Source organism: Melanotaenia boesemani, chromosome 23, assembly GCF_017639745.1.
Source record: "Melanotaenia boesemani isolate fMelBoe1 chromosome 23, fMelBoe1.pri, whole genome shotgun sequence".
NCBI classification, from domain to species: Eukaryota; Metazoa; Chordata; class Actinopteri; order Atheriniformes; family Melanotaeniidae; genus Melanotaenia; species Melanotaenia boesemani.
In genome coordinates, this window is record NC_055704.1 from 8,436,841 (window position 1) to 8,462,771 (window position 25,931).

Consider the following 25,931-nt stretch of genomic DNA (forward strand, 5'->3'; position numbering starts at 1 on the left):
ACACCAACTGATATCTCCCGGTTGACTAATCCTCCCACACACCCTGTCTTCCACTCCTCCCCAGCACACACATTTATCCTCCCACCTCTGCCCTCCCTCTGCTGCCCCAGGATGTGGCCTCTCAGCTTGGAGACGGCAGCAAATGGAGTCCCAGGCTCTTCAACCAATATCTGTAACCTTTGTCCAACATGTCCCAGCACGGCTGGAGTCTCCAGACCACTGGTCACCAACCCCGGAGGTTGGGACCTCTCATGGGGGCAGGAGTTACAATCATTTTGAGGGACTGACATGAAAATTCTCGTGAAAACTTGAGGAAACTCACGTCCAGATGCATTTTTTTGTTGTCTGATAAAAATGAACTCAGATCATCAATTTAAAAAAAAGTGTTTGTAGACTTGACATTGGTGTTTCCTATAAGAGCAACCAAGGGAGCATTGCAACTACAGGTGTTGATGATGAGATGAGCAGCAGCTAATTTAACCTAAGATTCTTTACCATTCAGCAGAGAAACGTTATACCTCGTACAAAGGTCCAATTCCTCTTCTAGACTGATTAATAAATAATAAATACTTTGGTTATTTAATTATATTTCTATTCAATGAAAATGTCCTCAACTATTCCAGACATACAAACCTACATCTTTCTATTTGCTTCCTTTCAGGATGCAACAACAATAACAGCAAAAACAATATTACTAATACTGTTTCTACTAATACTACTAATAATAATAATATATTACTTCTACTACTACTACTAATAATAATATATTCTCTTTTGTTTTTTTTTTTAAAACAAAGTCTTTTGGTTGCAACACATGTGATCCTTCACCAAGAACCCTGACCTGTTAAATTTCAAGAAGGGTTTGAGAAGCCCATCTTTATCTGGAAAATAACAAAGCAAGTATAATCCTGTCAGATAAAGTGAATAATTAATAATAAAAAAACACCACAAGTCATCCACACCACTATTGTAACTAAACCAGCCCAAATATGTTATAAGAATGAAAGTCTTGAGGGTGTTGATATAGCACATGTCACTTCAGGCTTAACATTATTTTTATCATCTGCATTTAGATATATGTAAATCTTTTGAACTGCTTCCTAAATTTTCTGTTTCTCCATCTCTGCTAAAGATACCGTATGTCTGTCATATTTTAGGTTTTTCCACTACCACTCCTTTCTTCTGCGACGGCACAGTTTCCTGCAGGACGGAAGCCCAGGCTGGCCCAGGAAATTGAAACAGATGAATATCTGATTCAAGGTAGTGGGCTCAAGTGGGTACTGGTAAACAAGATAATTACAGACGCCTCTCATGTCCTCAGAGGAATATCAGTGCCTACCATCAGGTGCTTCAGGGTATCCTTCTGCAGGAGGAATAAATATAAACTTGCATTTATTCCATACTTTACTGCTCTACAACCAGCAGCAATGCAATATCTTTACTTGCAAGCTCTTGATTTTTAATTGTAATAATGATTGACATGGTAATGGAGTGCAGTTGTGCAAAAAGACAATAAAGGGTTACTTTATCTTTAAAAAGAATATAACTACTGACTGAACACATTTCCCATTTTATTAGCAACATAAATCTTTAAAAAAAGAAAAAGAAAAAAGAAGTTACTTTTTTTCCTTGTGCTTTCTTTCAGTTCCCCCATAATCTTGTCTCTTCGAGAAATTGCACGTCCAGGTGATTTATGTTTCTACAATTAATTTAAACCCACACAAGCCTAAAAACAAAAGCTCTGGAAGCGCAGGCTTTTCAACTCAGCTTTATTCGGCTTTAGTATGACCCATTTTCCTCCCTGATGAACTATGAATAATTTCATTGCTTAAAAATCCAACCACTATATCTGACAGGGCGCGCGTGCCCTCTCGCCGCTCGTGCGCCATTGTAGTATTTCTGAGCAGACGCGACAGTAATTGTCATACGCAGGCATTTCCTGTCATCGTTCCTTCAGCATAAACCGCAATATTATAAGACATCGCACCCAGGAGTATATGGTTCCGGAAAGGACGCTTTGACCCAAAACCTGCGTCAGAGGTCGGGTAAGTGTAGGGGGTCGGGTTTCCGTTTCTTTTTCTTTTTTTGTTTTCATCCCCTCTGTGTCTCTGTGGCTGCAGCATCTCAAGCCCAGAGATAAACAGCGTCTTCTGTCAGAGGGACCTTGAACGCACCTGACTGCGTTTAATAATAATATAATTTAAATAAATTCTGCTTCTTCGCAAGAAAGTGTGTCTTTGAAACAAACTTAGTATGTATATATGAATTATAAGGATTTACACTTTATTTCGGCATATATAAAATCATTTAAGCACACATATTTCAGCACAGTATGAGATAATTCACACCCGTCCCACTTGCTTCGCAGCGTACTAGGGCTTTCGACATAGATGGGACAGTTTTCTAAAAGTTAAATAAATTACAAGTATAAATAATCCTGTTTTGTGATTTATCCACGCCGAATATAAGATTTAAAGAGGTACGGTTACAGAAACATAAAGTCTTTTTTTATTAATAAATATATTCGCCCGTATGAGCAAAAACATTAAATGTTTTATTTTTTAAAAGGAATTTGACGACCTTAAAAGTAGGCTGACTGAATTAGGACAAAATCTGTTTATGGCGAGTCCATCGTCTTTTTAAAAGTATATATGTTGATACAGGACTTGCGGCACATATTTCCTTCCAAGGTTTGAATGGTTGACAATAAAATCGACATCTACGCTTGTGTCCGCTTGAGTGCACCCTGCTGACCGCATCCAAGGTCCTCGAGCCTCTGCAAGACGGTTCACGTGCGATTTCTCTAACCTCTCAGAGTCATTGATGTTTTAATCTCGCGTGAATATGCTGCTGCATGCCAATACAAAATCGGATAACAACGTAGAATCATTACAAATACGTCCGTCCACAATATAGGCTAGATAGAAAAATCTTGAAAATATCAAACCTAGCTGATGGCATAGCATCTTTATTTAAAAAATACATTCATTCATGCCATCTGTGAGTAAAGTTGTGGTTTTAGATCGTTAAAACAAATAAAACCTCAGCTATATGAAAGGTTGCGTTGTGGCTTTTAAATTCCTAAAACCTCAGATGTTAACTTTCTTTAAAAAAAAAAAAAAAATACAAAAATTATAGCACATCTGTGACCACACGCCGTTTTATTTTTTTTCCAGCAGGTTTGTTAGCTGTGTTTGAGAGCCTTTCCCAGGTCGCCCGTTGAAAGGAGCCTATAATAAACTCTTCTCAGCGCCAAACTAGTACAAGTTTAGAAATCTGATATGAGGGATCGTTGCATCAAGTTCGCTGAAGTTACGTAAATTTTAACCGGAAATAACAGATTCCGCGCATTCAAAATAAAATTACTTAAACCTGGCTGAACATTTAGAATAAATTAAGTATAATGAGCAATAAATGAAATGAGCAATTATCAGGGTTACAGTTAGAGTGAAAACAGTTATTTTATTTTACCCTGAATAAATTAGCTTAAATTATACTTGAAATACTGACATGAGCAATTGTAAATGAGCCTGAATTATGCAGTTGATGATATGCAGCCTTGAGCCGCACTTATTTGTGTTGATTAATTTTTTTGTAAAGGTCTTTCAAAGATTTTATTTGGACATACAAAAACAGCTCCTGACTCAAGGGATAAATCAGTGTTGTTTTAATACATAACAGACCAGGAAACTATTTTAAATGGGATCTTTAACCCACTGGTACCCGAGGTCCTGTGGGCACGACATAACAAATAAACATGTATTTTACTTATTTTCTCTTCCAAGTACACACATATGTTATACATCGTTGGATTGCTAATGTTCTTGAGATTTGAATGATGTATGCTATTCCAGACTACAACCATAATTGCAGATTCTTTTTTAGACCAGTAGCAAATGCAAATTACCTTTGAAATCATATTGTACTCCAGTAGCAGTTGATACTGGAACAAAACAGTCCTATTACATAAATAAGCAAGGGTCCAGTAAAATTAGTCCAGTAAATATTTGTATACAACACATCTTTTATCCATATAAATAGTTGTAGGTGAAATTTGCAGGATATTTAGGGGGTTTCATTACACAAATTCACATAATTTGTTCCAATTTCTTGACTGAATCCATAAACAAATACCCAAATAACACAGTTTGACATAGAATAATATTTTTACAGCAGCAGAGTGATTCTCAAAGAGCTATTAGCTGAAAACCTGACATACCTCAGCATAGTATTCCATGTGTCTTTAAAACATTTGAAGAAACTGGGCTTATGGGGAACAAAAGAAGTGTCAGGACAAAAATCATCAACAGCAGATGAACAGGATCTGAAAGTGATATTCTTCAGAAATAGGAATTAATCCAGCAAAGATCTGAAACTGGACTTGAAGAATGTATCTAGACCGCCAGTTGATTGATGTAAGATTGGTTCAAGCCTCATCAGAAATGGACACCAATGTGGCTGTCAAGAAGTTATTTTTAAGGAAAGAGAACAGGGAGAAATGGGTCAAATAAATAAAATGGCACAAGAACTGGACTGAAACTCAGTAGCAACAGGTCTGATGGAGTGATGAATCCTCCCCATAATTATTCATACAAACTACTTAAATAAATGACAAGATATCGTGTTTAAGAGGATACAGACTTTCTTAAAGAATAATGTGCTCTGACCTAATATTGACTTGCTAGCTAGAGAAAATTGCACAAACTCTTTGGTTTTCCTTACATACTGTATTAATATTTATGTTTTTGTTTGCAAGTTTTAGTAAATTGCTGCTACTATTTCCTATTTTATTAGGAATATATAATAAAATGAGAGGTGGCTCAAGACTTTTGCACTGTACTGAATATCAACACTATATATGATTTTAGTGTATGCGCTTATATTGATTTGTGTCTTTAATTTGAAGGACTGTGCCGGAAGTTATTTGTCATATTAATCTTAACTTGACTGTTGGCTGACAGGGACAGCGTAGAGTGGAGCAGCTGATGCTCTTGACTGGCGAGTCTAAAAATAATCAACTTTTTTCACTCCAGCTCTGACTGTATTTTATTTCTCTTCTACTTCTTTCTTTTCTCTGCCTGTTGTCTTTCATTTTAATTCCCAGCCATCCGGAATGAAACGGTTTCAGTGAGGAGTTTTACTTTAATCCGAGGTAAGACATTTATATTTTCACAATTAGCAAAGTGGTCTTGCTCATTAAACCAGCTTCATTTTAACGGCTTTATTGTTTTTACATGTGTGCATTGCCGATTTATGAAATATGTAGGAGCTACATTTATATGTGAAATATTACTTTGGATAAATTATAGTGTAGTCTAATGCAGGTGTTTTTTTCCTTTCCCCTAAAGGTGAAAAATAGGTTAGATTTAGTATCAGTTAGCCATATAAGTTAATTCCTAACCTCCCATGCTAACTGTCCAAGAAAAAAATGCTTTTGTGTTATTAATGCTAATAGTGTATAAAAAATGTAAATAATGTAAAAAAAATAAATAAATAAGTACAGAAAAATAGTCAATGAAAATGGCTGAAAAAATATTTTAAAGACCTAATAAATAAATGAATAAATAAATGAGGAGGGGAGGAATCCCAGTCTTAGGCCACATTTGTGTCTGATGAGGCTTAGTAAGACTCAAATAGTGACAATTTCTTCACAACAAGGCACTAAAATACAAGGTGAGTCAGTTGACCCAAACAAATATGGCAGCCATGCTGTTCCTGTTAGCATGTTGCCCTTTAGCATCTAAAAAGCAAACAAAACAAACAAAGCAAACAAACAAGTGAAATATGCATTTTAATAAAGCATTTCAAAATATCGAAACTAAAAATTTTACTACTTTTATTTTTTAATTAATTAATTTATTTGGTAAGATGCAGTTGGCTAAATCTCGTAAACCTTCCAACAAGACTCCTAACTACTTTAAATAATCTTAAAATTTGAAAATGAATTCTGCTTCTCTGTAAAAATGTGTTTCTTAGAAAGTGACTTAATATGTATATGAATCATTAGTATTTAATATAAATTTTGTCACACGTGTAATCCATCAAGCATATATATTATTTAGGCATAATGTGACAGTAATTCATGCCTGTCCCATTTGCTTCTCACTGTTGAGGAGGTTTAGGGTATAAATGGGACAGTTTAATAAAGTTTCATTATTTACATGGATAAATAATCTTGTTTTGACCTGATTGTTATAAAAGATTGTGGATAAAAGTGTTTAAAACTGCACATCTACTCAGGAATATCAGATTACACTGTCGATTCTGTGAAGCCCTTTTCAGACATGAGCTACTTAACATCATTGGCTTCATTAATATGTGATGGCATTCAGTTTATCATAGGTCACATTTCTGTTATGGTTCCTCACAGATTTCATTCAGACATGCCCATGAAAGTGACAAAGCAACAGTTGATGAGCACTAATTGCCATTTGGATGAATATTTATCTCACACTAACATCTCACATCGGCATAGCAACGCATTTTATCCTGCCAAGCATTGAGTGGTTGTGTTTATGTTTAGCCATCATGAAGAGTCAGACTTACTACATGAGGGTTTAATTCTGCAGCAGTAAAAACATAATAGACACCTCAATGAAAATCAGATTATTTACCTCACCCAAAGACCCTTCCACTTCACCATCCACCTTCTGTTTTCAAAAGAATAATACAATCCTGACAAGCATGTTGGTTTGAGTTGAATAAAACATGTTTTTTTAAGCTATAAAAGGAAAATTAGCTAAAATGAAAACAGTGAAACACACAAATCCAGCAGCTTCTGCTGTCTTTCAATGATATTAGCAATGAACAACACATAGATGTCACGAGGGATAGTATGGCACCTGACCAACCGAAGCAGCCCAAGATTATTTGCTTTCTTAAAGCTAAGTGGAGGCTTTGTTTTGGTCAGGCAGTGAGTGTTTTATAGATGTTTTAACATTCTGGGATGTAGATAAAAGGGAAGAAGGTTAAGAACTTGGTTTTATTTGTCTGTCCACAAACATGCAGTGCTTTAATTTTAGATTTCCAGCTGCTGCAGCTTTGAAGAAAAGCAAAATGCTTTTTCATTGTGTATATGGTGTTTTTATCATGAATACACAGCTCTTAATTAAAGCAAGGTCATTTTAAAATACAGGAAATCTACCAAGGACATAGCAGTCATTAAATCTCTATTTTAAATCTCTAGTTTGTGCAGGAGCTACACGGTGGTGAACATGCATGCACACAAGTTAAAATTTCCAAAAGAATCTCTCACAATTTTCCATTCTTTGAAAAAAAACAAAACAAAACAAACTTCAAACTTGGTCTTGCTTACCTCCGTTTAGGGACATGTCCGATCTACCGTTTATGACACCCTATTACCAGTTTTGGTGCTGAAGTCACTGACAGACATGCAGCATAGAATGGTACAGTAACCTGAAACTGCTCGTTTGGGCAGTCTGCATACAACAGCATTCCCAGAGTTTTTGTAATGCATTGGAAATGGAAAGATTTCTTGGATACAGATCAGCTGGGATAAGCGAGATCATTGCACAGCGGTGGTTTTATTTAAACATACGCAAGGTTGGAAAAGTAAAGTTCCAGATCTCATGATTGCCTTGAGAAACATGACAATTTTAATAGTAATCCATCTTCATAAGCTGAGTTAAGACACAATCACAGGACTCTGCAGCTTCCCATTCGACAGTTTGACATTATTTCAAAATGCATCAGATGGAGACAAAGAGCCAAAACATCTCATTTTGAAAACCACTGTGCAGTAAAAAACCTGTAAGGATGATTTAGGCTTCAGGTTTGGAAGCACTGGCTTAGAATTTTTTGCAAAATAAATAATCCCCATGTGAAGATTAGATGGATTAGCTCGATGCCATTCACCAGCAGCAGAATTATACCTAAATCATATGTAAATATTTGTAGCCTACCAGATTAAGTTCTTTTGTAACAGCTTTATCATAATAAACACATTGGTTCTCAATGGTTAATTGAATTAAGGTTGAGTGAAGCGGAATAATTTTAGCTGAGAATGGTGCTGACAGATGCTTTTCAAGGCATCAGTAACGATGGCATGCAGCCATAACTGCAAACATACATTCATGTATTCGTTTTACAGCAAATAGAAGCAGCACGTTTCATAGATCTGCTGTACTTTTAACCGAAAGAGTGAAGTCATTAAGCTAATGTATTGCATTTCCAACTCTTTAATATGTATTTAGCAGTAATCCTGAGGGCAGCGCTCTTAAAATAACCATCATATCTCACACTAGTGTGTTTCTGTGTGAGCTTGTGTGCACTTGAACTTGTGACACTGCGATAGTAAAGCTGTTATGGTGAAGAAAACAATGAAATAATATAGAAAATAGCCTGATTTGTCTTGCATAAACAGATTTCTGTTTTGTTACAGATTGACTCCGGGCTCGTTGGGAGCCGTTGGCTTGTGGCATGGGTGTGTCGTTTTGTGGCAACAATAAGGATGCCTACAATGTGGGGAAAAACGTGCTGAACAATGGCTGCTTCGTGGACGCCCTCAACCTGGTTCCTCATGTCTTCTTGCTCTTCATCACATTCCCAATCCTCTTCATTGGTAGGTGATAAATTGCTTCTCTATATACAGACCTTTAAATTAGGGCTTCATAATATATCAACTGCCTAAACTGCGATAAATATTCTAATATATAATAAATATAAAATAAATATATTCTGTTTTCCATATTAGTGTGACAACAGTGTATTTATGTAAATATGATTTATCTGATAGACACTGTTTTTAATAAGTGATAATTAACACTAGAATATAAAACACAAATCTTATTTTAATTTATCAAAAGCTGGTAAAAAAACGCTTTCAATTTTTCAATTGAAAGGCTGTCAATTTTCTATTTTATCTCTAGTCTGTAGGCTGCAGGTCACCGCTGTACGTGTGTGTTTGTATTATTGACTGAAGGATTTTTGTTAAAAAGAAAAGAGTTACTGAAATCTAATGTTAGCTAAAACTACGCTGCTAACGTGTCCGTTAACATTTCCATGCATGCAAGTTTTGCAAATTGAACTTTGTATGAGCAAACATTAAAGTGGCATCAAATTTTATTTATCACAGATCAAATCGCATGTTTTCCTGATATCGTGCAGCCCTACTCTAAATTCATCTACATGTTATAAAAAAAAAACTTCTTTAATATTGGTAATAAGCATGTCTAAAGTTCAAATGCACTTAATGAAGTGATCACTGTGATCACCTCTGTAAAAGAAGAGGTTTTGGTAGTTTGCTGGTCTGGAGCATTAAGATTTGTGTTAGTGCAATGCTCTTAGAAAAACAATTGTTGTTACCCATCAACCTGGGGAGGGGTTAGCCATGTTTTTGTAAAGCCATTTGGACGTCTTAGCAAATTCTCTCCAAGTTCAGGTGGTGCAATGTTCATAGAAATGGCAAAACAACCAAAAGCTACATCTCAGACTCTCCAGGGCTCAGTTAGTATGTTAAATGTTAAAGTTCATGACAGTACAACTGATAAAAGACTGAACAGATATGACTTGTTTGGAAGGGTTGCAGGAGAAAACCTCTTTTCTCTCTAAAAGAAAAGCTTAGGCATGCAAAGCTGTTTCTGAGCAAACCACAAGACTTCTGAAATAATACCCTTTGGACAGACCAAATCAAAGTGGAGATGTTTGGTCAGAATAAGCAGCAGCACATCTGGAGTAAACCAAACGCAGCATATCTGCACAAATAGCAAATACCAACTGCCAAGCACAGTGGTGGAGGGGTGATGATCTGGGCTTCTCCTGCAGCTACAGGACCTGGACACCTTGCAGTCATTGACTGAACCATGTACTCTGGAGTAAAATATGAGGTGTCTGACAGCTAAAGCTGGGCTGAAACTGTCTCATGCAACAGGACAATGATCCCAAACACAACAGAAGATGTACAACAGAAAACTGAAAAAGAAAAGAATCAAGGTGCTGACATGACTTAAAATCCTGACCTGAAGCTGTGGTGAGTCCTGAAGAGAACTGTGCAGAAATGAACAAACCTCAATGAACCTCAATAAGGGGTGTGTTTTGGAATATAATTACAGTATCTAGAAGATTTTCAGTGCTTCAGCAGGTAAAGCCTCAGCTCTACGTTATATGCATCCAAACAGACGGAAACCTCCTAAAGCTTCACTCTTTCGTCTGGAAAGTCTCGGAGTTCAGTGCAGCTGTCACCACTGAACTCATCCAGTGAAGATTACAGGATCATTCACAAAGTTTGATGTTTTTTCTTTTTGTCTATTGTGTTTTTTGGATGTTGCTGAGGGATAGTTGGAGGAGTAAATGGGCCTTTTGTATTTTCCAAGAGGATTTGGATTGGTTTCATAAGGAAATTATATTAATAGGATTGTCTTTTTGGCTGATGTAGCACAAGAAGCATCATCACAATGATGTTAAAGTCATGTTTAAAATCATAAACTTGCTCAGTGATATGCAACATTGCTCATATTGGATGGATAAATATAAAGATATAACAATAAAGCTGCAACAACAGAACCATGGTCGGAAGTTTTAGAAAAAAAATGGATGTTCTCATGGTACATATATAAAGTCAGCCAAAAAAAAAGGATGGTTGAATATTTTCACAAGGAGCTGTTTCCACTTGAAATCTTATTCAAAGAAGATAAAATGTGTTTTTTTTTCTTTGTTGAGGAGCCCGTCTTTTATCTCTGTAAAAGTCTAAGACAACAAGTTTTATATTTTCAACCAGTATTCACAGTTGCTTCTGTTGCTGGTGGCTCATTATTTCTTCTTCAGCAACCAAAGCACCTGCCCAGAAACCTAGAGTCTACCGGGAAATTTGCTTTTCGTATATCTACATGTACTTGATTATAGGGCTGCAACAATTAGTTGACATTGTCGACTAATAGAGATAGTTGACAACGAATTTACGAATTTAGCTGTCGACTATTGTCAGCAAAAAAAAAAAAAAAATCTACAGCGTGAGACAAAATCTTCGAATCCTATCTCTGCTGAGAGTTGCACATGCTCAATAAAGTCCGCCAGGGGAAAAATATGGCGGCAGACCAGGGAGCAAAACGGCGGCAGAGGATGTAAAAAATCTGGAATAACTTCACGTTAAACTTACAAAATAAATTAAATACATGTGAGATTTGTAAAGCGGAACTTGCGTACCAACGAAGTACGTCTGCAATGCTCGAACATTTAAAGAGGAGGAACGTTGGACTTACATAACAACCTCATGCAAGATTTCAAAGCTGAATGTGAAATAAGATCCATTTAATAATTATGAGATACATTATCCGATTGGTCGACTAGTCGTTTTAATAGTAGATGACTAATCGACTATCAGAATAGTCATTGGTTGCAGCTCTGCTTGGTTAGTGGAAGATGCAACATCTCAACTGGGACTCTACTGTTATTGGAAATTGACTTAAACTAACAGAAGCACAAGAGCCAACCACAGCTGTCAGTCTGTGATGACAATAACTTTCCAATGTATCACCTACAGGATTTACTTTCAGTTCAAATTTAGTGGTTAATGCAAAAATGTTGTCACCTTCAGTGCAGTGATAATGTTCCTTTTGGTTTCTGCATCACGGCAGAGTTTGGTTTCATTACGTAAAAATGAAGCAACAGACGGACATCCCTTCATTTTAGTTTGCATTATTTAGACTTTTGGTAACAGCTATTACTTAATGACACTTATTTTATATTTTTGGTTCCACATTTCATTTGTTCATAGCCAACAAAAACTGGTTCTAGATCTCACTTGAATCGTTCACTACTAGTAAAACTTCCCTGAATTGACCTAAATTGTGAGCATGACCCTTGCTGGAGGATGGAGAGCTGCAAGAAGGAGAGGAGGAAGCTGATAGTGGTCAACAGACAGATGAGCCAAAAGGGGGATGGGCAGGCTCTGGTGTTTTCTGTCTTTTGGGAAAAACATTAAGAGAATCTGTTTATTGACCCCATCTGAGCTGCCTTCAGCTCCACTGCTGACGACAGCTTGTAGTTAGAGATGGTATTAATGAGGATGGGCATTTTAGGTGATTTTCGAAGTTGAGTAATCAGCCCTTTCAAAATCGATTAGTTGTGACGTCATTATGAAGTAATTAAAAAAATAAAAAATACAATCTCCAATGGGAAATTGTAAAACTTGTGAGATATTATTGTATAATGTGTGTGTTCCATAAATGATTTTTTAAAAGAAAAATATTCTTATTTGTTGTCTGGGCTCTGGTGCCCTTTGTTGTGCAGCAGGTAAATGAAAAAATTGGTCAGGAAGACGCCAGAACCGAACCTGGACTAGCTGTGTTGATGTGCTGGCTGCTATGCTAGGTGAACTAAACACTAGTATTAATCTCTTATTTTGCTCTTCTGTAGTTTCAGCAGCAGTCTCTTCACTGTTAGGGTCTCTAATTATTCTTACTTTAATCATAAAGACATTCAACAGTTGTTTGAATGGACAATGTTCTAGGAGCACTCCATCAGTTGTTAACAAGCTCCCTGCCCCCATGTTTACAGCTTGTAATGCAACCCCTGTCAGCATGAACAGTTTCATAACTCATCAACAGACAAATTGAAGCAGGTACACCACGGTGCATACATTTTTTGGTGCTGCACTCAAGCTGGCGGGACTATTTAGTCCATCCTGTTTACGATCAATAACACTTTTCTCTTAATGAGACATCGGACGTGTAGCTTGTGTTTCTTTCTCTTCCATTATGTTTCTTTCTTTTGCTATTTTGACCACATTCTCTCTAATATATTGCCTGAAATTCCCTCCTGACCTTCACTGGGGCTGGATAGAAATAGCGCTTTGAAGATGGGCCAAAATACTGCCAGCAAAGTTTAGTTAGACCTCATGGATGTAGAATGGCACAAACTGAGAAACTATTGATCTTTTAGGAATCATTTAGAATATGAGTCAAAGTTGCAAAGACTCCTGGAAAAAATGGCAAAATGGTTATTGTCTTTCTTTTAATTCACAATATAAAATGGTAAAAATGTCAGAAGTCCATAGTTAATAGGAAACGTTTGTCAAAGAGCATTCAAACCACTCTTTTTACTTAGATTTGAAGCATATGACATGATATTCTGTTAAGAAATGAAGATCCATAATGCCATAAGGAGGAAAACACTGGAGTTAAAAAGTAAAAACAAGATTAAATAAACTTACAAGAAACACGAAATGATAAGAGTGACAAGAATAAAAATACAGATAAAGGAGTTCAGGAAAATGATAAAAATAAAATAAAATAAAATAAGGGAGTTTATAAAAACTGTGTACCTGGGTAAAAATAAAACAATGAATTTAAGGAGTAGACTTCTTGTCTCTTAAATAGAGAAAACTTCATATTTCCTATCCATTCAATAACATAATTTTGCCACAAATCTCAATCAAAAATGTAAAAAAAAAAAAAACATTTCCAAAGGGCAACTGTGGGCCCCTTTTATCTCCCTGCCAATGCCAACATCAAAACTTGACCACATGGTTAAAATGGAAAATTGTTCTGGTTTCATTTGGACTCTTTGTCCCTCTCAGTTTGACACAGCTGTTTCTAAATATTGAAATCTGCTTGTAACCTGTTTTAAAATGATACAGATTTGACAAAAATCCCAAAGCCCAACTGGGGATATTATTTCCTCACAGCAGTACGATCAGAAACGATCAGAAATCCTGCACGGGTTTTTCTCCTGGCCCATGTTACTGTAATCTGTTATTCCCACATCATTCAATGTAATCCGGTGGGCAGAGCAGACGAGTTGGAGATTTTAATCTTCTATCTTTCTCTGTTTCTCTCCGACACACACATATTTACATGGCCATTCCTGTGTGCATTTTGTAGCAGCTTAACCTCCCTTAACCATCACAACAAACTGAATCCTAACCAGAAATTGAACTGTGTGGGAAAACTGGCCAGAATGTCCCCACTCTCATCATTTGATCATCTGAAACTGGTCCTAATAAAGATAGCAGTACAAATACACAAACACACTCTTAAATTTTAATGGACTCTTTTACTGGAAAAATTCTTTTTGTATGTAGAAGGAGTTTATTCTTAGTCTAGTTTTTTCTCTCGGCACTGAACCAGTGTGAGACAGTGGACCCAGGGTCAAATCCCTGATGTGGTACCAGCCACAGTCCTCATAAAGATAGTAATTCTGGTACACACACACACTCTCAAAGACACTTTCTTGTCATTAGTGAGAATGCTAAGCAGCTTTAAAGAGTAGTAAAGTTGGGATTACAACAGTTCACTGATCCAGTGAAGACTTGGTACAAATATTGCAGAGATTCCTTTTATTTTTTGTGTTTTTATATGTTGAATAACGGCAGGAGGAGCAGAAAAAAAAGGTTGAATTATGGAGGAAAGACTGAAGGCAAAAATAGGTTTTAGTGTGTTTCTGGGTTATTCTACTTTGCAGATGTTTCTTTGTTAGTTTTTAGAGAAAAACCTTTGCTGAAGGCATGGTTCGGTTATCAGATGTGTGTTTACTCGGTTGTTTATGGGAATGGTTGTGACCACCAATCCTCGGCCCAGTCCCTGAGGACTCATTAACTGTTGCTGTTTTATTGTTTCTGGACTCTGAGATTCCTAAATGTCCATTAAGTTTAGAGAGAAAAAAAAGCAACATACTAATAAATACTGTGCTCAGATAAACCGTGAGATACTTTAAGATTAAGATTTTGTGTTGTATTTCAAGTAATTATTCAGGCAACATAGTCCGTTTGCTAACATAATGGTAATTTATTTATAATTCAAATTAATTTTCAGTCCTAAATTATAAAAATTTCATGACTTTAATTAGTCAAATGTAGGAATTTACTGCGAACAATGTAAAAAAGTAATATTTTTCGTGGTTGTTGGTCAAATAAAACTCTCTTACCATAACATAAATCCAACAAAATCACAACAGACCAGTTCTTTTGTTTGGTTCATTTTTTACTTTTCTAGAGGTCATGCTATTTAAGTGTGAGGATATTCCACCCAAAATAAGGAACTTTTCTGAATATGTGTACCCTCTGTACTGTTAAAGTGTTTATCAAAGAAGCATTTCAGTATTTGCATACATTTTGTTTTCTTAAAGAAATTAGTAAACTTTTATGGATTTTAAACCATGATTTTGACATTATGCTGTAAACCGTTGCAGTGTGTCAGTTTTAGAGCTTTTGTCGCTGCAGTTTGGGTTAGTTTCTGTAAGTGGTGATAGATTAGAGTAGGGCTATTCAGTCCCTGCTCCAACACGCCTCACTCAAACTAAATGGATCCAACAATCTATGGAGTTCTGCCCAAAAGACTCGTTATTGTCATTCAGGTGTGTTGGAGCAGGGAAACATAGAAAACCTGCAGGACTGCAGCCCATGTGGGACCAAATTGAAAAGCCCTGAATTAGAGCTTTGCAGGAGTCAGGACAAAATGGAGGAGTTGGACTGTTCACTGCATCATGTTTTGGTTTTATTGATACAGGTTTATTCTCCTCTACGCCTCCCTCCTCCTGTCTGGATTTGGGTCCACTTTCACACCCAGCAAGGACAAATTTAGTCCTTAATTACAAAGTTTTTTCCTGTTTCCTGACCCTTTATCTTTATGCTTGGATTATTACTTTGTATTTCTCTGGTTTTGCAACAGTTGCATGATATCACATCATCCATAATCTTGCTTGCTTGCTGTCATTTGTTTGGAGAATTTCCATTCTCTATTCACACAGTTAGAGAAGCTTTGTGTTAGACAGTTGGCAGGGTAAAATGAAAACAATTTACTGTCCTACTGAAAGGACTTCAGTAGATGTGTGACAAAAGCTTCAGTTATTACACAAATATTATCCAATTACATAATTCTTAAGGTTTATGTGAACGTCAGTGGAACAATGTCGCTTTGAAATCCTATTTATGAAATAATCTCTTTAATGGGCTCCTGTTTCCTCTTTTGGTGTTCAGTGAGTTCAGATTCTGCCTCCCTGTGTATGTCTGTGCATCAGGTTGGGGCAGTCAGAGCTCTAAGGTGCAGATCCATCATAACACATGGCTCCATTTCCCCGGCCACAACATGAGGTGGATCCTCACCTTCCTGCTGCTGTTCGTCCACGTGTGTGAGTTTGCGGAGGGCATCGTCTCCAATAAGTGAGTCCTCAGAAAAATCTGATCCCATAAAAGCAGATTTAATTTTGCTTGCCCGTGTTTCACTGCTTTTAAAGGATTTTCATCCACTGTATATGTGTTTGCCTCTTTCTGCAGTGTGATGACAACAAACCATCTTCATCTCTTTATGCCGGCATTCATGGGTTTTATAGCAGCGACAACATCAGTGGTTTACTACCACAACATAGAGACATCCAACTTCCCCAAACTGCTGCTTGGTAAGATGATCAAAACTACTCGGAGCAAGTTTAATAATATAGAAAAGGGTTATTTTTGATGTTGGGGCCCAACTTTTGTATTACCTATTTATCATACTGTATGTATGAGAACCTGCACATACGGCAAGGCACCAAACAGGCTAATTTAATTCATGGAATAAAATGAAGTTGCTACAAGAAGAAAGTCAGACTTATTTACACAAAAACGACTAATTATTAGATTTTAGTACAGCAAAAAAGAAGAGAAAAAACATGACGAAAAAACAAGGAAATTTCTATCAATAAAATGATTTCACCAGCTTTCCCACGGTTGTTGGATGTTTGGTTTCTCGATGCCATTTTAATGCTGAAGGCTTCACTGCTGGCTAGCATTAGCTAACACGCCACACACTGGGCTCTTGGCTCTGCCTCGTTACCACTATGTACAAGACGGTACTAAATTAATTGGAATTAATTAATTTAATTAACTGTACTTGTGCAAAAGTTTAGCCTTGTAATGGGGCATGGAACCACTTTTGTTTTGAATTCTTTGTTTTAAATACAATCTTGTTACAGTTTAGGGGCTAGCTGAACATCTTCTTGGAATTTTGATGCATTAACGCCACCAGCTGGTTGAAAACTATATTGCAACTGAGCTTCTCATGGATAACAGAAAAATCTGTTGTGTTTTCAAGTGATAATTTATGTGGCCCAGTGCCCCACAGGTTTTTTTGCATCCCTATATGTTGCGTTTGAGGCCCGAGCATGCGCTGCGGCCCCATGGTTAAGAATTACTGGTACAGAATTTAATATTTAAAGAAGATAAACAAAAATAAGGAAGAACAAAGAAGGCCTCTCTGGCTTTGCATATGCAAAATTGATAAAAAATAGTACTCAAGAAAGAAGTGAAAGTAGGCACAGTCCAGTTTTGGCAAAATGTTTCAATGGAAGGTACAAAAGATGTCTTAGATTGTTAACATTACACTGAATGACTTTTCTGTTGTGTCCCAGTCCTCTTCATCTACTGGGTGTTGGCATTTGTCACAAAGTCCATTAAGCTGTGGAAGTTTACTGAGTTCCATGTTGGACCTCAGCATCTGAGGTTCTGCATCACGACTCTCTTGGTGATCCTGTACGGACTTCTGATGGGAGTGGAGATAAACGTCATCCGAGTCAGGGTTTGTCACCATGTTTCATGCTACTTTGGTAAAACCTTCAGTGAGATCAAACACTTGTTTTTTAATACAAAAGAAAGGGTCGGTGCACAGACTACCCATTACATTTTCTGATGAGTTTGACACATCTCCATCCGTTTTACTCAGATTCGGTTTATCTTGTGTTTTCCTGCAGAAATATGTATTCTTTGCCAACCCTCAGAAGGTGAAACCACCAGAAGATTTGCAGGATTTGGGAGTTCGCTTTCTGCAACCGTTTGTCAACTTGCTCTCCAAGGTACATTTTCCAAACATTTTCATACACCAACAGATAATAATGCAACCCTAAAAGTTTGCATTAGCTGAAAATCAGAGTGCAGCTTGGCTGATTTTTATCTGATTAAATACGGATTGTAGGAAATGTTACTGGAACAATACATGGAAGCAAAACAGAAAATTAAACAAACACTTGACACCTTTTAGGCCACATATTGGTGGATGAATCCTCTCATCATTGGTGCTCATAAGAGGCCAATAGAGCTGAAGAAGATTGGCAAGTTGCCCATTGCCATGAGAGCCCTGACCAACTACCTGCGCCTCAAAGATGCATACGAGGATCAGAGGGTGAGCAGATGCAAGCCTTACGCTGGTTTAAAGCTATTTTAGCTTAAGTAGAACATTGAATGTAGTAGAACACTGGCATTTAACCATTTAAAATAATCACACACTTCTGCTGTTTTTTTCTTTCATTTTATCCCTCTCTCTGTCCACACAGACAGCTGAAGACCCAGATCGATCTCCATCCATCTGGCGCTCCATGTATCGAGCGTTTGGCCGTCCCATCTTACTCAGCAGCACTTTTCGTTATCTGGCCGATCTGCTGGGCTTTGCGGGTCCTCTCTGCATCTCAGGCATCGTTAAGTACCTGAATGAAAAAGATGAAGTTGCACCAGAAGACAAGATGAAGGTGGGTGTTTCTGCTTACCTTTCTTTTGTTTGCCTCTGTAGCAAGGTCACCAGTTGGCCATTACTGTGTCCTCATATCGGTAAAAATTGTCTTGCACTAAAGATTATGTGGACTAATGGGGACTATCATCACAATGAGTTAATCTATCAATGGTATGAGAAGTACGGACACAATGTACGCACAATATTAACCAATCAGAAGTTAAGTGGGGCTTGGAAAATGTTTGGTTGAAAGATCCAGGGGAACTCTATATGAATGCACAGGATGTGTGTGTTTTCTATTTCTGAAAATGCATATAAGACTAATTTTATTTATGTATTGTTTGCATCTAATTAAATCATATTTTTATAAAGCACTTTTCATACAAAAAGTAGCACAAAGTGCTTTACATAAAAAAAAAATTTGGCACTTTGAATACAAGTCTTCACACACCCAAGTATAAGACTTATTAAAAACACAAGCCTGATCAAAAGCTCTCTTCCTCAAATGCACTCATGCACACAGAAAACATGCATGAGCCCACCCCACTAAAATCACCCACAACTACCTATTTTTCCCTCTAAGCTCTCTTCAGCTCTATATTATTAAGGTAATAAACATCTGGCTTGACGCTGCTGTGAGGAAATTGTTAGGGATCCGTTCACACTGGGAGCCAGCCTGCTCATGACCACACAAGCCACCACCACCGAAAACCTGCCAGATCAGCCACGCCATAGGGCTGCAGTGCAGGATCCCCCTGCCACTCAGACAAGGGCGGTCACTGCAGACCAAGCAGGCTTAGCTCCCAGCATGTGGAAAACATTGGATTTAGGGATGTTAAACTACAAGACCAAATAAAAGCAACAGGTATAAAATATAAAAAAATAAAGGAGTTTGTAAAAAATGTACTCTTTTTTTCTTTTACTTGGGTAAACCAATGCAATAAAAGTAGAGAGCCACATAAAAAGGTGGTATTTGAAATAAATCTATAAAATGATGATGAAATAAATAAGATAAAATAAAATTAACTAAAACAAAATGAAATAAAACTTTAGCTATTAGCTAAACTAAAAAGGTAGGTCTCGAGCCTCTGTTTTAAAAATAGATAATCAGTCTTTGCAGCACTAAGGTTCTCTGGTAGGCTGTTCCACAGTGGAGGGTCGTAGTGGTGGAACGAGGCCTCATCATCTAGAACACATCGGACCTGGGGTCAGTTCTGATTTCTTTTCAATCAAGAAAACTGAAAAGGTCTTCATCAGCGCAAATATTTGTAGCTTGTAAGATTTGGTCCCGTGTAACTTAAAAAAGCTGTCCTAGTGTGGACACGGCTAATGATCATTCATGCTGATCCATAGATTCTTGGTGACTGTTTCTCCTATTTCGCGGACTCTGACATTTTTGTTTTAAAACATTCCTGCAGTTTTAAAATTCTGAGTTTGGCTTTTGACGCATCTGGGTTGTTTTTCATTATTACTTACATACTTACAAATAATGCAAATAAATAAATGTTCACTTCAGATATCTTAATTAAAAAATTTTTGAATTTTCCAGTTTATTTAGTCAGACGATGCATCTATATATCAGTTAGCTCTAGTTAATTATTCATTGTTTATTATCACAATAGACAATAGTTTTGATAAACCAAAATCAGATTGATAAAACTTGAAACCACGTGTGAAGTCGGCAGAGAGAAAGCAGACACTCACACCGACGGTCTGCTGGCAGAGCTCATCGACATCAACTCCTCTTTAATTCATGCCAGCCTCCTCCAAAGGTCACAACGCAGTCTGAGCTTGTTGGAGAGGCAGAGCAGATACTTCTGTAATGACTGTATATTTTCATTCAGCCCATTTGGCTGGATGTTGTTGTCGTTGATGTTGACAGTAAGCTGTCGTCAGCTTTGTGCTGCCTGTATAAGTGGGCATAATGGGCAGCAGAGATAGAGAACAGAACAGAACTGCATTTCTGAATGACATGGAAAATTCCCCACTCAGATCACACTCTGCTGACTGCTGAGCATCAGAGATTTTTTATGCTACAGTGTGTGTGTGTGTGTGTGTGTTTTTAGTTTCATCTTGTTTAAATATAGCAAGTATAACAGAGATGTTCACAAGTCCTTTTTTGCAGGTCTAAGTCAAGTCTCAAGTCTCTGACCTCAAGTCCAAGTTAAGTCTCGAGTCAATGGAAAGCGACTTAACTGCAACTTGAGTCCCAGTCTCAGACCTGAGTCCCCATCTGTGATGTATGCCATAGAGATGTGTGCAATCCCTATATGTGCAATAGTTGCATAATTCTTGCTAATTTTCTATAAAAATAACTAAAAGGTTTAATGACAACACAACCCAGCACAAGTTTTAATTACTACTGTAATTATTATCTGACCCATACTTTGGCTTCAGTTCCTTTCCTGCAGGCTGACTAACATGCAGTCATATTAATGCATTTGCACGTTAGTTTTCCTTTTAAAAAAGTCATGTCACAGATCGTTCTGGTTAGTCAGTAGCTGCCTGACCGAGTGTTTATTTGGCTGCTTTAACTGAATCACAGAAATTCTTCATTGCAGAAGAAAGATACTGTGGTATTGAAAGGGTTTAAAAGTCAGAAAATAATTAATTGTTTTAATTATTATTTTTAGTTTTTTTTATTCAACTATTTGCTTCTTGCCTGACACTTGACGAGTTGATGATTGTTGTAGTTCTTTATTTGTTTATGTATGCTTGTTAGCGTCAGGGTACATATAAAATGTAGACCGTATATATGAAATTAGTGTGGATGCATAAGTCAAAAAATTATATACACAGAAAAATAACTTCTGCCTCGATTATAAACTGATCATCCTGGGTTGACATACTGAACACTACATTGCCTCCCAACATGTTTCCAACTTGTATGTCGGTTTGGATGAAAGTGTCTGTTTATTATAAATCATGTTGGGTTAAATAAAATAAAATTTTAATCCAGAGCGAAATTATACTACAATTGTTAGTTGGATAATATCGGTTACATACAAATATTATTTTCTTTACTCAAATATTAATTTGATTTAAAAAATTAAATAAGTAATGAAATTGAATATATTATTTATTAAGTAAAAGTTGATATATAAAATTAGTTCAAATAAAATAATTTAAATTAACATTTTTATATTCAAATATAAATTGAATCTATATATTTGTGTACATGAAATACATGATTTATTAAATTAAAGAAATTGTTATTTAATAACTAACACAAAAAAAAACAAAAACAATAAAAGCTATAATGGCCCTGTAAAAAACCTTTATTCCTTTGAAATGGACTCCTTTTTATTTATTTATTTTAATTTATTGGGCATATGTATGAGATTTTATTTGTGAAATTTTATTTATATATCATGTTTTATGATTTATTATTATTATTTTATGAACTATTGATTTTACTGTATGATGAACGTTACCATATGCTTCTTTGTGTGTATTTACTGATCACCGATCATTGCACTGATTATTGTTGTTTGCATACATGTGGGAAAGCTGGAGGTGAGTTGACCACCACAATAAAACTGTCTGAATCTGAATTTAAATGTATAATTAAGTTTTCAAAAATAAATTTATTTAGATATTGATAATAACAAATATATTAGGACTATTATTTATAGAAAGAAATATTTGCAGTTAGTAGATTACATTCATTTAGCTGATGTTTTTATCCAAAGCAACTTACGATGGTTAGGCAGTAGCATTAGGATCTTGCCTAAGAACCCAACTGGAAAGTGTTATTATTCGTTCCCTGGGACATTTGAACTCTGGTCTCCCACATGAGAGATGGATGCACTACCAACTGAACTATCCAGCGGCTGTAATAGTGGAGTTAACATGACGTACAAATTATTAAAGGCACTTGAAGCCTGCACAGACTTGTTGAAGTTGTGGCCCTTTTGAGGAGGTTGAGTGATGGTGGTTGCTAAACTTGACATAGTAAAGCTAATTTGGTCCAGAGTCTTTAAGATGATTTAGCTGCTTCTAAAGTTACTGTAGTTTCCTTGAGCTGCTGGACCATGGAGGCCGTGTTGCTGGCAGTTGTTGTTACTTCGGTCTCTGCAGCTGTTTTTATAACCACATGAATGTATTTGAATCACAAGCAAATATGCTACCTCATGGTACTCCTCACAGGAGATGTGTGCAGTTAATGAGTTTATTTTAAAATGTACAACACTGAGTTTCTTTGATTGACATCCTGTGTATGTAAATTATCTAAACCATATTATATATAAATAGATATATTTCCTGAATTTTCTGATTGATAAGAAAAATCATTCTTTCTTTTTATTCATTTATTCATTCATTCCTTCATTCAAGAGTTTTTTTTCCAAAGATATTTATTAAAAGATATTTGTCACAGTATGAAACATTATGAAACTGTATTTGATGCTCTGACTCGTGGCTGCAGGAAGAGGCAATTTTTAGGAATTTGCATAGCAGCTGGTCCAGCCTAAATGTCTGCAAATTGCTTTGATAAACTCAATGCATCTGTAAAAATAATGTTTTTTTCACTTATTCTTTTATGTTTATGCTTGCAGGAAACCTATTTAGGAGTCTACTTCATGTATTCCACTGAACTTCTGCAGAACAGCTCCGTCCTGGCTGTTCTTCTCTTCTTGGCTTTAGTCCTGCAGAGAACCTTCCTGCAGGCCTCCTACTATGTCACCATAGAAACAGGCATCAACCTGCGGGGAGCTCTGCTGGTGAGTGAATCATGATGAAAAATAAAATTCAGATGTCTTGTTTCTATGCAGAGATGTTGCTCTGAAAAGCTCCTCAGGAATGATCTGTTTGATGCCTTTCAGTGGAATCAGAGCTCTCTGAGCTTACTGTTATCCTCACACCAACCTCATCCACCTGATCTGACTGCAGTTTATTTAAAATGCTTACAAAAGCGATGATGATTTATCCACAAATAATTAAGTTCTGTCAGCTATTAATGTATCTGTATGAGTCACTCAGTGGGATAAAGCCTCCATTTGACTTCAGGATCCAACCACATACCATCACAGAACCCTGATACTCCCACATAACAACACAAAACCCTGATCCAACCACATACCATCACAGACCCCTGATCCAACCACATACCATCACAGAACCCTGATCCAACCACATACCATCACAGACCCCTGATCTAACAACATACCATCACAGACCCCTGATCCAACAACATACCATCACATAACCCTGATCCACCCACATACCATCACAGTCCCCTGATCCAACCACATACCATCACAGACCCCTGATCCAACCACATACCATCACAGAACCCTGATCCACCCACATACCATTACAGACCCCTGATACTACCACATACCATCACATGGATCTTTTGGACTTTTGCTGACAACAGTCTGGATGCTTCTTTTGATCTTTATTCAATTTTTTCCAACAAAGATCTGAAATACTGAATTGGTCTGATCACAATCCAGGTTTCCACTGAGTTATGACTATCCCAGAGGCCTCTAAGCCGAGAGAAGTCAACACCATCTCTGGATAAGGTTAACTTGTATTTTTCCATAGTAATCCCTTGGAATGGTTCTTGATGCAGTGCTATCTGAAGGATTGCAAATCACAGGTGTCCAGCCCTCAAAGACTCCTTGTTGAATGCTGCTTTCTATTTTAAATAACTCATTACTAACCCTAGCTTGCCCCGTCACAATTTTTTTTGTCAGCGGTTATAGGTCTGAAATGCAAAATGCAAAAACCCTGGAAAAGTATATCTTCCATTTGTTGTCCACCTCTTTTTTTTTTAAATAACCCCAAAAAATTATTATTATTATTATTATGTAAACATAACAAACAACACTTTGTACAAACTTGGGAGAGTCAAACTTGTGCACATGGAGTTATGAGGGAAGAAAGAAGGAAAAGGAGAAAAAAAATTAAATAAATTTAGGAACAAATAAATAAATATCCAGAATGTTGAAGGTGAAAGGGATGAGTTGTCTTACAAATATATGTTTAATTGTCTAGCACCTCTACAAAGTCTGGTCGTAGGGGCTTCACATATTTAACCCATTTGGTCCATAACTTAACAAATGCACCTTTTTTTTAGACGAATAGAGAAAGTAATTGCTTCCATGATATATACATCATTTACAATATCTATCCATTCTGACATTGTGGGGGGTTTGGGAAGAAGCCAGCGTCTTGTAAATGCTTTTTTACAAGCAGATGTTAAAATAGCAAACAGATATTTGTTTGCATATCTATACTGATTAACAAAGTTTCCCAAGAACAGAGTAGAGAACTCTAAAGGCAGGTTCAAATTGAGGATACTGATTAGCACCTTATGGAACTCTGCCCAAGAACATTAACAAAATTGGGTCGTTGAAGTCCATTTTGACACTTATTTGATGTTCAAAATAATTACACACCTGGAGGAATCGGAAAAAGTCTGAATTTTCAAGCTGATACTCATTCTTTAAACTTTCAAAATTCCTCATTTTTTCATTTTCCAAAAGAGAATAAAATGTTGTTACTCCGTTTGAAATCCAAATTTTAAATGTATTGTCCATTAAATTAGGCCTAAATCCAGGGTCAAAGGCACACCATTGAAGTATCTGTATTTTGTCATCTAATTGGAATTCTCCTTTTACCTTGTTCCAGATCTCTAGTTGTGTTTTAATCCATGGATTTTGAATATTCTTAGTATGTTTTCCTAAATTTATATAGGCTAATATTGCGTGAACTGGGGGGTCCTTCATAACTGAGAGTTGGATATCTTTCCATCTGGCATGAAACCCTGGGGCACACATATTGATAAAGGGCTTAATCTGGGCCACATAGAAATACCCTTTAAGGTGGGGCAACGTTTAATACGTATGTTTAATTTATAACCAGAATAATTACCAAATTTTTGTAAAAGATTCATTAGTTCAGGAAGTGTGTTTGTCGGGTCACTTAGATAGACCAGAACATCGTCTGCATACAAGGCAACCTTATTGTAAGAATGGATCGGCTGAAAGTCGGACACAAGCGCAGGCTGGTTGAGAGAGAAGGATTTTAATGGAACTCTAACAGACAAGACAATACAAAGTTCTGCGGTGTGCTGAGGGGTTTAAGTAGGCCGGAGGACAGGTGTGACTTGTTAGGTTGATGAGGATAGAGGCAGGTGAAGTCCGATGAGCTGGAACAGATGAGTCCTGGGAGATGAAGTCCTAGAACCGGTGATCAGAATTCTGGTGAAGCAGAGCGTACTGGTGCAGGAGGAGCAGGCATGACACTTATGAGCTTCTCTATTTATGAAGATACCTTTGATAATTTCTGTCTGTCTCAACCACTGTGCGAGGGGGTCTATATAAAGAGCGAAGAGATGTGAGGAAAGGGGACATCCCTGTCTCGTTCCGCATTGAAGCATAATGGTGTCAGAGAGATGTCCATTAATTTTTATTTTCGCAGATGGTTTACTATAAAGTGTACGGATAACTTGAGTAAAATTTTGATGTATGCCAACTTGTTCGAGAACTTTAT

At 36.8% G+C, this 25,931-nt stretch overlaps 1 protein-coding gene across 3 annotated transcripts in view; it reads left to right on the plus strand.

Moving 5' to 3' along the window:
• Positions 1–2,003: 2,003 nt before the first annotated feature.
• The window catches only part of abcc9 (ATP-binding cassette, sub-family C (CFTR/MRP), member 9), a 98,136-nt gene continuing 74,208 nt past the window's right edge, over positions 2,004–25,931 (plus strand). For 2 of the 3 annotated variants that reach the window (XM_041977456.1, XM_041977457.1), the window contains exons 1-9: positions 4,989–5,152; positions 8,402–8,581; positions 15,973–16,114; positions 16,229–16,350; positions 17,341–17,507; positions 17,680–17,781; positions 17,967–18,107; positions 18,259–18,450; positions 22,988–23,152. In XM_041977456.1, coding sequence (XP_041833390.1) covers positions 8,440–8,581; positions 15,973–16,114; positions 16,229–16,350; positions 17,341–17,507; positions 17,680–17,781; positions 17,967–18,107; positions 18,259–18,450; positions 22,988–23,152 — 1,173 coding nt within the window. In that variant the 5' untranslated portion in view covers positions 4,989–5,152; positions 8,402–8,439. Of the gene's footprint in view, positions 2,046–4,988; positions 5,153–8,401; positions 8,582–15,972; positions 16,115–16,228; positions 16,351–17,340; positions 17,508–17,679; positions 17,782–17,966; positions 18,108–18,258; positions 18,451–22,987; positions 23,153–25,931 lie in introns of those variants that run through there. The other variant, XM_041977455.1, reaches the window with a different exon arrangement.